At 52.6% G+C, this 13,200-nt stretch overlaps 1 protein-coding gene across 1 annotated transcript in view; it reads right to left on the bottom strand.

The window, feature by feature from the left end:
• Window positions 1–2,194: 2,194 nt before the first annotated feature.
• Dhrsx (dehydrogenase/reductase X-linked) overlaps window positions 2,195–13,200 on the bottom strand; it is a 26,929-nt gene continuing 15,923 nt past the window's right edge. The window contains exons 4-7 of the mRNA XM_020172211.2: window positions 9,234–9,335; window positions 8,735–8,942; window positions 4,309–4,516; window positions 2,195–3,054 (exon numbers count right to left, since the gene is read on the bottom strand). Coding sequence (XP_020027800.2) covers window positions 2,851–3,054; window positions 4,309–4,516; window positions 8,735–8,942; window positions 9,234–9,335 — 722 coding nt within the window. The 3' untranslated portion in view covers window positions 2,195–2,850. The remainder of the gene's footprint in view (window positions 3,055–4,308; window positions 4,517–8,734; window positions 8,943–9,233; window positions 9,336–13,200) is intronic.

The following is a 13,200-nucleotide window of genomic DNA, read 5'->3' as shown; positions in this document are numbered from 1 at the left end:
GTGGCAGGAACTTTTAAGAGGCGGGGCTTAGGGGGAGGAAGTGAGGTTACTGGGGGTGTGGCCAGGAGGAAATGAGGTCATTGGAGGCACTGCCAATCAGATTGTGGGAACCTAGCCTGTCACTTCTGGCCTGTGATGTCATTGGGTTTGTGTCCAAAAGCAGTGGGCTTTTTTTAAAGTGGACTTTCCAGAGCCATAAGCCAAAACAAACCTTTCCTCTTTATAATTTAATTGCCCCCCGTGTTTTGGTACAGCAGCAGGAATCTGAGTAACACAGGGAGGGATGAGGGAGGAAGAGAAATTCCACACACAGAGCAGCCATGGGGTTTGGTGGATGCCGTCCTAGCTTTGCAGACCCAGGAATTGACCGACGAGAAAAACTAGAATAAAATGGATCCATCATCGAAAGTATACTGTCACAAGAGTTACTGGCCGCTTAGGAATTCTGGAGTTCTAGAATTTTGCACTTAATGCCTATTCAGACCATGGCTGAGTATCAGGAAAAAGATGGAAAATATTACGTAATTGTTGATGACGTAAAGAAAGCGAAGGGTGAAAAGCAACACCAATGTCCGTCCATGGGTGAGCGGACAAACGCACGTGGTCCATCTGCACGGTGGAATATTACTCAGTCATGAAAAAGAGCCGAGCACAGAAACGTGCGACAATATGGATGCAGCTTGCACCCATGCTTGGAGAGAAAGGACAGGAATGGAAGGATGGATGAGAGGCCGTGTGTGAAATGTCCCAAATAGAAAAACCAGAAGCCAAAAAATGGGATGACCGCTGTCCAGGAACTGGAAGAAAGTAGCAGGAGTGGGGTTTCCTTCAGGTGATGAAAATTTTCCGGAATCACGTAGGTTTTGCTCCTTTGTGGATGAACTAAGCACCTCTGAATTTTTCACCTTATTTAAGGAGCATGTCACATGAATTTCTGGGGAACATGTCATATGGCAATGCATGTTTGAAAAATTTTTTTATTTTGATAAAACCCTGGATTTTAAGTTAAAATTTGTTTCATTTATTTACCTTTTAGTTATTCCTCAAAGTAGTCCATGAAAACAGGGATTTTCCCAAATAAAATGATAAAAAAGAAGGCAAGTGAAACGCCCCACTGCCCCCAGGTATCTTGGACATGACCGGTGCCTGGTGGGGGAAAGACGCAGCCATCTTGGATCAGGGGGAGACATGCCTGGTGACGTCATGCCAGAAAGATGACGTCATGCCAGAAAGATGCCGCCATCTTGGATCGGGGGAGACATGCCTGGTGACGTCATGCCACCATGTCACCATGAAACGCTGTGTGACACAAGTGATGTCGAACCAAGGTCACGTGAATGTTACAAAGTCACAACTGACCCTAAAGTGGCCATGGGGTCACGTCCTGCTCAATCCCATCCGAAGCTGGAAATTCTCTAAAAAATGCAGGACCCCTGTGTGTTGATTGACAGCTCCAGAGTACGCCCCCCTGGCTGCAGCTGTCAATCAATCACAGGCCCACTGCGTTTTTTGGGGGTTTTGCAAAGGTGAAGATACTGCCACTGATGGACGGAAGCGTGCGGTATGGATTCCCTGGTCCTATATGGAAACCCTGATGTCTGGGGTTTCAAATCATCTGCCCGGTCCAGCATAGGGACATCCAAGTCCCCCATGTCACCAGATCTGACACCCAGCACCCCAAATCCAGCTGACAAACCCATCCCAAGAACCCGAATCTCTCACACACCAACCCTCCAACCCACCACTGAGCGACTTCATGATCGCCCATTTCTGAAATGGCCAACTCAGAATTCCTGCCATCTTGGAGTCACTCAATTACCGTTCCCAGGCCAGGGGGGCCCCCACCCTTGTGTCTTCCTTAAAGGATTTCTACCCGGGGTTGGGGGAGGATGTGGGGAGTGACAAGGCCATGAAGACCCCAAGGTCACCAGTGGGTTACCCACGGATGGAGGCACCACTGATCAGCTGATGACGTCATCGGGAGGCATACTGGTTGATGGGTCAGAGGTGAAGGGTGCGAGAGACCGGTGACCGATCGATCGATGGAACTGATGGACAGGCAATGGATGGATGGATGGATGGACTGATAGGTGACAGATGAATTCATAGATTGACGGGTGACATGTCCACAGAAAGGTGACGGATCAAGGAAGAGCGACACAGACGATGGAAACATAGACAGCCAGGCAAAATGTAAGGTGATGAAAGCGCAGAGCAATTGTAGGATTTGGTGACCAGTGCCTGGGGGACCTCAAGGCGTTTTTCCCTTTCCCTTGACTTGATGACAAGGTCTATGGTGTTTATTCTAGGATCAAGGACGGAAGGACACCCAAGACCTGAACCAGAGGGAGGCCATATTGACTGGGCAGACAGGACCCCAGTCCTACAGATCCCAGTGGAGACACTGTCCTTGTCACTGTGTGATGGGAAACCCAGGTGACACCATCCAGGTCCCATCGTGGCCCCAGCTCCGCTGTCACCGTGACACTGGCACCAGTGTCTGACACCATCTTGAATGAGACCAACCAACATGGCGCCACATCCCTTTCAGACTCACCCCGAGTCCCAACACAAGGATCACCTGCTGCTGAGTCTGGGGTCCCCGTGTCACCTTCAAGTGTCAGTGTTTGGTCTGTGTCCCCCGTGACAGGACGTCACTCATCCAACACCAAGCAAGGTCAGTGGCACGCTTTGGTGACATGGTTTATGAGTTAATGGCACTTGTGGGGTGACCAGGTGACCCCAGTCGGTGGCCATCCTGGACAAGGCTTTGTGGTGAGATCCTGCCAAGCTTGGGAAAGTCAGGTGTGACAATGGCCGACGTCACGGTTGTCACAAAGGGGAAGCCAGCTATTCCAAGATGGCACCCTGGCTGATGTCAGGGACACCGGCCATGTGACAGCTTTGGTCCCACAGCTCTTGCTGAAGCTTCCGGTCATAGGTGACCTTGAGGGACGACGTCTCCTTCTCATTGTACAGGTAGCGGCCACCGAGTCCTTCCAGCTCTGGGGTGACGGCCGCGTAGATGGACGTCCATGCTCCTTCCTGTGGTGTCTGTGTGGAGTATTATACAGCCATGAAGAAGAAAGAAATTATGGTTGCTGCAGGGGAATGGATGGGGCTGGACAACAATCTTATTACTTATCTAAGGGGCTGCCATGGACCTGTCCAGATCAGGGCATTGGACCTCTCTGTGTCCAAAATGGTGCTCGATGTTCTTCCAAGGGCTCTCCCATCCTACCCGCTCTTGTAATTCTGTTTCCAGAACTTTATTTATAAATGCACACTCCTCTGAAGGACCCTGTGACCTCAGGGAAAACGTATGAAGTCTCCAGCCACCCTGCCACGGGCTCTCAAACCTGAAACCGTGATACAGACAGTGACCGTCTTCGTTGGCTCTAAATTGTCCCCTAAAGGCCTGTGCGCCCTCAAGTCTGGGCTCTCCAGCCTGTGGCACTATGGGGAGATGCTGGAACTTTAAGACTGGGGGGGGGGGACTACTTGGAGGAAGTGAGGTCACTGGGGGGCGTGGCCGTGAAGGGTGTATAGAGAAGCAGCCTGTGGCACTATTGGCCACTGGTAGAGCCTGTAAGGGGCGGGCCTAATGGGAGGAAGTGAGGTCACTGGGGGCGTGGCCATGAAGGGTGTATAGAGAAGCAGCCTGTGGCACTATTGGCCAGTGGTAGAGCCTGTAAGGGGCGGGCCTAATGGCAGGAAGTGAGGTCACTGGGGGGGGCGTGGCCTTGAAAGGGTATATATTGTTCTCTACCGTTCCTCTCTCAGGACCCCAGAACAAAAACCCTTTTTGGTCCCTATATAGGAAATGCCAGAAGCTGAAGGTGCATCCTAAAACCCATTGCAAAACCCTTGCACTGAGTGAGTCTTGGGTCACACTAAAGCCACCACCATCATATACAAAACAAATGCATTTTGCCCATTGCAGGACGTCCCCACACATCCTTCAACACGCAAGACTGACCTGTATGTTCCTTTCCTGAACTATGTGGGGTTGTGGGGCTGTGGGACCCCAAAGTCATTTCAGAGGACAAATCCTTTCCCCTGGGTCATCGCAGGGTTTTAAAGTGGCCCGGGCCAGGGGCTCAGGAACCAGTCAGAAAGAAGGGGTGCAGATAGAAGCAAATTATCGGGACTTTGCAATTCTGGCTCAGGATGGATTTATGCCAAGCTCAGAGGCAACCAGGCCACCATTGCACAATGTGATGGGTGCAGCCAAAGCCATCTCACTGGGCACAGGCGTAGCCATGGCTGACACAGGTCCCAACCACACGTCAAGTGCCACAGACTCACCTTGAAGAGTAACCACCCGGTCATCTTCTTGACCAGACGTGTCCCCCAGAAGACGTGCTGGTACAGATCAGTGTTGACCACCCCGGGGTCCACGGCGTTGGCCGTCACGTGGCTGCCCTGGGCGTCCAGCAGGTGCTGCAGGTGGTAGGTGAACAGGACCAGGGCCAGCTTGCTCTGGGCGTAGGCTCCATGGGGTGAGTAGCCACGTCTGGGGAGGAAGAAGCGGACACATCGGTGACCCCAAGTCCTCACCATGCCACGTCACCGTGCAAGAGCGGACACTTGAGCACAAATGCAAAGCCAACTCTTCTCATGCTCCTCGAAAGGAGTCACATGCAAAGTCCACATGGTCACCAAAGATGGCCACCAAAGATGGCCCCAGGGACTGTCACTCCAACCTGACGGAGCCACCCAGCCTGCATTGCTTTTCTGACTGGGCATTTTCTAAGCAACCATGGTCAAGACGTTGCTATCTCTGGAAACATCCCACGTCACCTGGCCCCGGCTTGCAGGTCACGAATTGCCACACCATTTTCAGGGTTTGCAGCTGGAGGATTTAATTCAAAGGCTGACTGTGTGCTGAAGACCTGTCACCAGGAGGTGGCGCTGTGGGGAGCGGAGGGAATCTGTAGGAGGCGGGGCCTAGTGGGCAGGAAGTGAGGTCATTTGGGCGTGGCCTGGAGGACACGATTGATGGACTCATAGCTGATTGGGCTAGTCTTTAGGAGGCAGGGCTTAGTGGGAGGAAGTGAGGTCACTGGGGGCGTGGCTTGTTGGGATAGCCCCCCACCCTCTATTTTTCTGTCTTAGTGGGAGCAGGTGGTGGAACAAAGGTGATCACGGCATTATGGCCAAGAAAGCGAGTGACAAGAGAGAGAGACAAAAGAGAGAGAATGAAAGAGAGAGGGGAGGGGAAGGAGGGAGAGACACAGAGAGATCAGAGGGAGACAAAAAAGAGGGGAAAGAGAGAGGAGAGAGACAACATAGAAGGGGAGGAGAAAGAGGGGAGGGGGAAGGGTGGAGAGGAATATATATGCCAAGGCCACGCCCCCCCAATGACCTCATTTCCTCCCACAAAGCCCCGCCTCCTAAAGGCGGCACCACCTCCCAGGAGACCAATCAGCTATGACTCCACCAATCGCCCCTTCCAGGCCATGCCCCCAACGACCTCACTTCCTCCCATTAGGCCCCGCCTCTTAAAGGCTCCACCACCTCCCAATAGAGTCACAGTCTGGAGAAAGCCCACAGATCTTTGGGGGACACCAGACCCCATAAAAACCACCAACTGTCTATATCACAATTTGAGATTTTCCCCTAAAGTTAATTCTACCCAATACTAACAGTTCCCCACCAGCTTTCTTCGAGCTGTGTCACCCTCATAATATAACTGTAGCTTCACCCATTTCAGATGGAACCAAAATGCAAAATCTGAGGCGTGGGGCCAAGCGTGGTGCTGCACGCCTGTAATCCCGGCTACTCGGGAGATGGAGGCAGGGAGACCTCACATTTAAGGTCAACAAGGGCAAAGTTAGCCAAACTCTATCTGGGAAACAAAACAGAACAAAAATGGCAGGGTCAGAGCTCAAGCATACAGGTCACACTGAAGGAATTTCCTCTAAAGTCAGACATGAGACAAAGGTTGGTGGTACTGGGATTTGAACTCAGGGCCTCATGGATACTAGTGAGGCTTGAGCCACTCCTCCAGCCCTTTTTGCTGAGGTTATTTGTGAAATGGGGTCTTGTTTTAGGACCAGGGTCCTACTGTGTATGCTTTTTGAGCAGTTGGATTACAGGCAGGTGCCACCATGCCTCACTTTTCTGGATTGAGATGGGGGTCTCTCATGAACTACTTCCCATGATCCCTTCCCATCGCAGTCTCCCCAGTGGCTGGGATTACAGGTGTAGCCATGGTGCCCGGCCTCAGGACAGGCTTTTGGAGGCAGGTTCCTGGCATCCTGTCCTCCACACCAGGGGCAGTGATTGCGTGATTGCCCGGGGGTGGAAAAGTTGAGCTGTTTGTCGTGAGCATCTGGTTCTGAAATCACCAGACTTGATTGTGGGGTGCAAGAGCTGTGACTTTATAAAGCGGAAAGTGAGTCATAAAATCCCAGAACTCCAGGGGAAATTGTGGGGTTCTGTAATTAGTAGGGTGGCCCACGGTGGTGCGGGGAGGAGAAAAAGAGTCCCACCAAAATACAAGTCAACCTATTTATTAAAACGCCATCACAGAAATGGAAGGAAAAAGTGAAAGCAAAGAAACCCCATTAAGATGTTTTTTTTAAAAAAAAACCTATTTATTGGAGACTTAAGTGTTCTCCCCAAGTTTGTAGGAAAAAAGGCAAATCTACAAGAGAAAGAAATTCCGTTATTCTAAATGTGAATTTTACCCACACGGGGGCCCTAGGATGTGTTTATGGCCGGCTCAAGCCTTGGGGATCCCACTGCCTCGGAAACAGGGTGACCCACAAACCCTAGGGCTCAGCCTGTGTCACTGGGGGAAAACGAGGCATTGCCGTGGTGATGGGTGACACGTACACATGCACTTGTGTGAAATATGGACAGACGCCATGACAGGTGAGCAGTAAAGCTGACACTTTAACGGAGCCATACAAGACAGAAGTCATTCTCCCCCTACACTGTTAGGTTCTGTGCCAGGGACCTGCAAATTAAACTCACAAGAGCCGGATTGGTGACGCCACCATGGCCTCGTCCTTTAATGAGGACATTGCCTGTCTCAGTATCCTTGATTGACCCTGTCAGGCAACTAACTGTTGGAAAATATTACCAGATAAGTACGGTGTGAACCAGCGACAAGGAGGAAGAGCCGCCAGGACACGCTAAGTACACACATATTCACTCTGCAAACGTGAGCATTTGCTGAAAATACTCACTTTACAAAAAGCCGATCTGTCTCCATGTTCGCACTCAGTGCTTTCCAGATGAGGTCTCCCTCGATTTTGCAAATACTGGCCTCCAACTGTGATCCTCCTGACCTCAACCTCCAGGGCGGCTGGGATTACAGGTGTACCCCACCACACCTGGGTGTTCACATTTTTTTATTTTTGCATTGGATTTTGCAGTATTTCTTTTGGGGTGCTGAGGAGCTGATGCAAATTAGGGAAGGGCTCCACCCCGAGCAACACCCCAAGGGGTCACTTCTGCTCCCACAGCCGCTAACACCTGGTGCCCCACCTGGACCCATGTCTCTGAGATAACTCATCCCCAATTTCACAGAGGCCACTTTGCAGCATGTCCAGCTCAGAGACAGAAAGGACAGCGTGGTGACCTTGGGGACAGAGAGGAAGGCTGGGTTGTGCAAACACTCTGGGCCCAATTACAAGCTCCCCAGAGCAAATGTCACTTTCTGTCCCCTCCTTGCCGGCCACTCGAACAGCTGGGGTTGGGCAAGGGCAGCTCGAGCTTTCCCCAGTGAGGACATGGGGGAAAGATGGATGGCGCCAGGCAGGTGGGGAACCCACCCGGGTGACAGGGGACCCAGGGCACAAGATGACCTGGGTCAACCGAGACGGAACAGAAAACCCAGGAATACGGCCCCAGCCCCACTCAGGAGTCACGCGTGAGTGGTCACAAGACTCTCCGTGTGGCTCTTCCTAAACAGCTCAGGGAATCCCTGGGTCAGTTGTTGACTGACTATTGTTCAGAGCTGTGCTGTGCCAACAGGCCCTGGGGGAAGATCCTCCCATCTGCAGGGACCCTATTTCCAAACGAGGTCCCATGCTCGGGTCCCAGGTGACACACCTTTTGGAAAAGTCACCATTCCCCTCAGTTCTATGGACTTGACCTTATTCCAATATGGCGGCCTGGCCCAATGGAGTGGGTGACACAGCTGCTCCAGGTGACCTCATCTCAGGATCCCAATTCTATCCACAAAGACCCTATTTCCAAACGAGGTCCCATGCTCGGGTCCCAGGTGACACCTTTTGGAAAAGTCACCATTGCCCTCAGTTCTATGGACTTGACCATATTCCAATATGGCGGCTTGGCCCAATGGAGTGGGTGACACAGCTGGTCCAGGACCCTAAATCCCATCTGCAAAGACCCTATTTCCCAATGAGGTCCCATGTCCTTGTTTATAAAAACCCAGAGAGCCCCTTGCCCTTCCACCATGGAGGACACAGAGAGAAGGCGCCATTGTCACCAACACGTGTATCAGGCTCAAGCTTGCGACAGCCTATCCTTGGGGTGACATTGGGGTGACACTTTCCACCATTGTAGTGAACAGAAGATGGCTGATGGCATGTCACCAAGTTAAATAAAAGTGTCACCTGGACACAGTGGGAGAAAAAGTCGATGCTGAAATGTTTTAGCTGATCCCCGGCCACTGAGTTCACCCTTAGCCCGTCCAGCAGACAGGCAGGGACCAGGAGACCTTTGACCCCGTGACCTTTCACAGGACACATCTGACCTGCCCTGAAGGTCGTCCAGGTTCAGCTGTCCCACGTAGTGCGTGGCTGAGGACACGGTGACTACCCTGGCGCTGTGGCCTGGGGACCCCGACTTCTTGAGGGTGTCCAGCAGGAGGTAGGTCAGCAGAAAGTGGCCGAGATAGTTGAGGCCAAAGTGTTCTTCAAATCCGTCCTTGGTTTTGCGCTCGGGGACCATCATCACCCCAGCTGGGGACAAGGAAGTTAGGCTGAGTGACATGAGCGGAGGTGGCCGAGCCGGGGTGGACAGGGACACCGTGTGGGATTCCCTCCCACATGTGCCCAATGGGGACACTGTTGTGACCTCCCATGAATGGAAAAGTGGGACCTGAGGCTGGGTGTGGAGGCTGATGACTGTAATCCCAGCTACCTCTCTGTCTCTGTCTCTGTCTCTGTCTCTCTCTCTCTCTCTCTCTCTCTCTCGCTCGCTCGCTCTGTCTCCCTCCCTTCCTTACTTACGCCTTCCCGAACCGAACCTACCGTTGTTGATGAGGACGTGGAGAGGGATTTTCTTGCCCTTGAATTTTTGCACAAAATCCCGCACGGAACGCAGGGAAGACAAATCACAGTACAGGAACTCCACTGCAAGGGATGGACAGACAGACAGACAGACATGGTGACCCCGGCACGCTCCCCGTAGCCCAGGTGCTTCCTGAGGGGTCAACCTGGACCCCATGACCCCAGGGCCTGTGACGTGGGATGAAGAAGATCAGGAGACCCAGGGTGACACTGGGGAGGGAGTGACACAGCCCCACGGCCACCTCCTGACTTGCGAATGACTTCTGGTGGACAGACCACGGAGAAAATGGCAGATGTCACCTTGTCACCCAAGCTTGCTCCATCCCAACCCAACCTCACTCTAATCCAACCCAAGCTCACTCTACTCTGACCCAACCTCGCTCTAACCCGACCCACCCAAGCTCGCTCTAAGCCAACCCAAGCTCACTCTAACCCAACCCATGCTCGCTCTACCCCGACCCAACCTCGCTCTAACCCAACCCAAGCTCGCCATAACCCAACCCAAGCTCGCTCTACCCCGACCCAACCTCGCTCTAACCCAAGCTCGCTCTAACCCGACCCAAGCTCACTCTACTTCACATCTGCATGGTTCTTCTTCATCGGAGCGAGCCAGCCCTCATTGCAAATGGCGGCTCCATCCCAGTTCTGCTCAGTAATTCTTAAGCAGTGTCCCGAGGCATCTCAGCGAGGGGACACGGCTTAGTGGACATGATGGTCCTGTCCCCGTCCTACCCATGACATGGGAGCAGTCACAGCCTGCGGCCACTTCCTCTGCACTGACGTTTTTCTAAACTCGATCAAGTAACGTCCTCAGATTCCTCTAGGAAAGAGGTTCAATCAACAAACTCCAAGTTTCAAAGATGGGGGGAGGGGCAGTGACACATCCTGGATGTCACGGGATTTGATAGGCTCTTAGGGCAGCATGGGAAGTGAGCTCAGGGGACATCTGGCGGTCACCATGGTTGGCTGCAATATTCATTAAATGACTACTCGATCGCACCATAGAGACACATCAGCCCCAGGCACACCGTTAACCACAGCTGCCGAGGACAGCGCCAGCGTGGATGCACAGAGGGTGTCCCGTTCTGCTCCAAGGGCTGATTGGCTGTGTGTGGCTGGGGACATCGTGGGTGCAATGACCGTCTTTTACCACGTTCTTCTGTCCGTTCAAGAAGCAGAGCCCCAAGGGTGAGGAAGAACGAGCCCTGAAGGGACAGCTGCAAGGTCTCGAGTCTCAGACATGGGAGATGCGTGTGATGTCTGAAATCGTGTCACCCCGACACAGGTGCGATCAGGACGAAACTGCAGACGCTAATCATGGGACCTCACTGGGAAATAGGGTCTTTGCAGGTGGAATGAAGGGTCTTGAGATGAGGTCATCCTGGACCAGCTGTGTCACCCACTCCATTGGGCCAGACCGCCATATTGGAATATGGTCAATGGCCAAGCCGCCATATTGGAATATGGCTAACTACAAGGGAAGAGCGTCTTTTCCAAAAAATGTCACTCTGGGACCTGACTACGGGACCTCGTTTGCAAATAGGGTCTTTGCAAATGGGATTTATGGGCTTGAGATGAGGCCATCCTGGACCAGCTGTGTCACCCAGTCCATTGGGTCAGGCCACCATATTGGAATATGGTCAAGTCCCATAGAACTGAGGGGAATGGTGACTTTTCCAAAAGCTGTGTCACCTGGGAGCTGAGTATGGGACCTCATTTGGAAATAGGGTCCCTGCAGATGGACGGATCCTGTCTTAGGGCTGTGCGGGAAGTGGTCCTGTCACCCCTGGACGTCACACTACTTCTCTATGGCTGGGACACCAGGGCCCTGTGGCCTTCTGCCCCTGGTTTGTAGCAACTTGCTATGCGATTTCTCACTGTGCGAGTGTCCAGTACATGACGCCCACTTCTGCCCAGCGCAGGGACTCAGGCTCAGTCACACGACTGTCACCCGAGACCACAAGTGTCACGCAAGTCCCCCGAGGCCGTCTGCTGACCCTTGCACCACGTGGCCATGGTGTCAAAACACCATCCTCAGGTCCCGGGAGTCACGGTGACTCAGGTGCCCGGTATCACCGCACTTGGCTGTGAGTCACCACGTCCATCCAGGACCCCAACAGCCAGACCAACCCCGGGCACCCCGTAAGTCACTGGTCACTTCCGTGTCCCATCTGCAGGTGGCCACCATGACTCAGCCGACCTGAAGGACCTGACTTTGGGGTGCTGACCCAGGTTCTGGGGTCCCAGCCAGGCAGGGAAAGTCAGGGACACCTCCAGGTGGACATCTGCTCAGGGCAAGGAGAGAGACACAGTTATCTGAAAGCTGAACAACATGGCGCCCTCACTGACCACCTGGGGCTGCAGGGAAACATGGCGGGAAAATTTGTGACGGGCAGATTGGGAATTCCACTCCCATGGCCACAAACAGGACACGGCCAGCGTGGAGAAGAAGGACAGCACTTCAGCTGGACCCCAACCCCTAATCCATCCTGTAATAAATGTGAGTCCATCCAAGTGAACGAGGTTTCAGCTGAACCCAAGGCCGAGTGTTCAACAGCATCCTGCTAGCGGAGTATTACACAGCCACAAACAAGGATGAGATTATACAGTTTGCAAGAGCACAGAGGAGCACGGCAGACATGACACCAGGAAAGACAATCCTGCACAGAAGCACAAACGCTGTCCCTTACATAAAGTACCTAAAATAATCAAGTCATAGAAACAGAGGATGGAATCACGGCAGTCCACGGACAGCAGGACACACCACCACACCAGGGTTCTGAAGGGACCCAGAAAAGTCACACAATGGCCTCCTTTACCCGTGACCCAAGTTGTGCAGAGAAAACACATCCCAGGGAATTGATGGCATATGCCTGTTATCCCACGGACGCACAAAACCGTCCTTACTCAGAAAGCCTAATGGTAGGACAGACTCCCTAACAATGTACCCAACTCTGGGGTGATATGTGACTGACTCACAAAACACACATAGCACTTAGGGGAAGGACTGCAGTTCAAGTGTACAAACGACCCATACCCCTAGCCCACAGACGTCCCCTTGCAAGCCAGTGATCTGGGGGATTTTGATGGGGTTTGGATGAGTATCCCCCATAGGTCACGGTGGTAAACAGTTGGAGTCTATACACTGCAGCTATGGGGAGGTAGTGGCCCTTTAAAAGGTGAAAGCTGGGGGAGGGGAGCAGGCCACTGGGGCGTTTCCTGGGGTGTCAATCACTCCGGCTTTGCTTCCTGGCTTAGGAGGTGACAGTTTGCTCCATCTTGTATTGCCACCCTCATGGCCAGTCAGGCTTCTCAACCCCAGACGGTGGTCTCATGGTGCCATTTTGATTTGTGTTCCATGAATTGAAAGAAATCACTGCCTGGACAGGGGGCTGAGGGCTCCATGACTCGGTTTACCCAGGTGCTTCCCAATGGAAGCTCATCACAGACCCAACTGGGCTCACTAGGATGACATCAGCGGTTCTGAAGGAGAATTTGGCCTCCTCTGGGTCCAGTGCAAGTGACTGAAGACATCTGGGGGAGAAGGATTGGGGTTGGGTAGAGGACAGGGACTGTGCGTGGTCCCACAAGGATAGGTGAGCGCCACACACTGACGGGTCTCATGCGGTGTGCAAAGATCCAAGTATCACAAGGGACACCTTGTGATAAATACAGACAATTAGAACGGTAATAAAAACGGCAAGGGAGAAGGTATGTCACCAAAATGGCCACTGAACGGAGGCAGAGAAATAGAACCTTGGCAAAATAAATGACACCCATCTACTATGGACTTATCTGTTGCTTCTCGGCAACACCTACATCTTCCACAGGTCATCTATCTACAGATCTATAATCTATCTTTAGAAATCTATCGACATCCACCTACTACCTACCTAGACACCTACGCATCCATCCACCCACCCATCCA

Source organism: Castor canadensis, chromosome X (assembly GCF_047511655.1).
Source record: "Castor canadensis chromosome X, mCasCan1.hap1v2, whole genome shotgun sequence".
Taxonomy (NCBI): Eukaryota; Metazoa; Chordata; class Mammalia; order Rodentia; family Castoridae; genus Castor; species Castor canadensis.
Note: the sequence above shows the minus strand (reverse complement) of the source record. Positions and strands in the feature narration are given on the sequence as shown.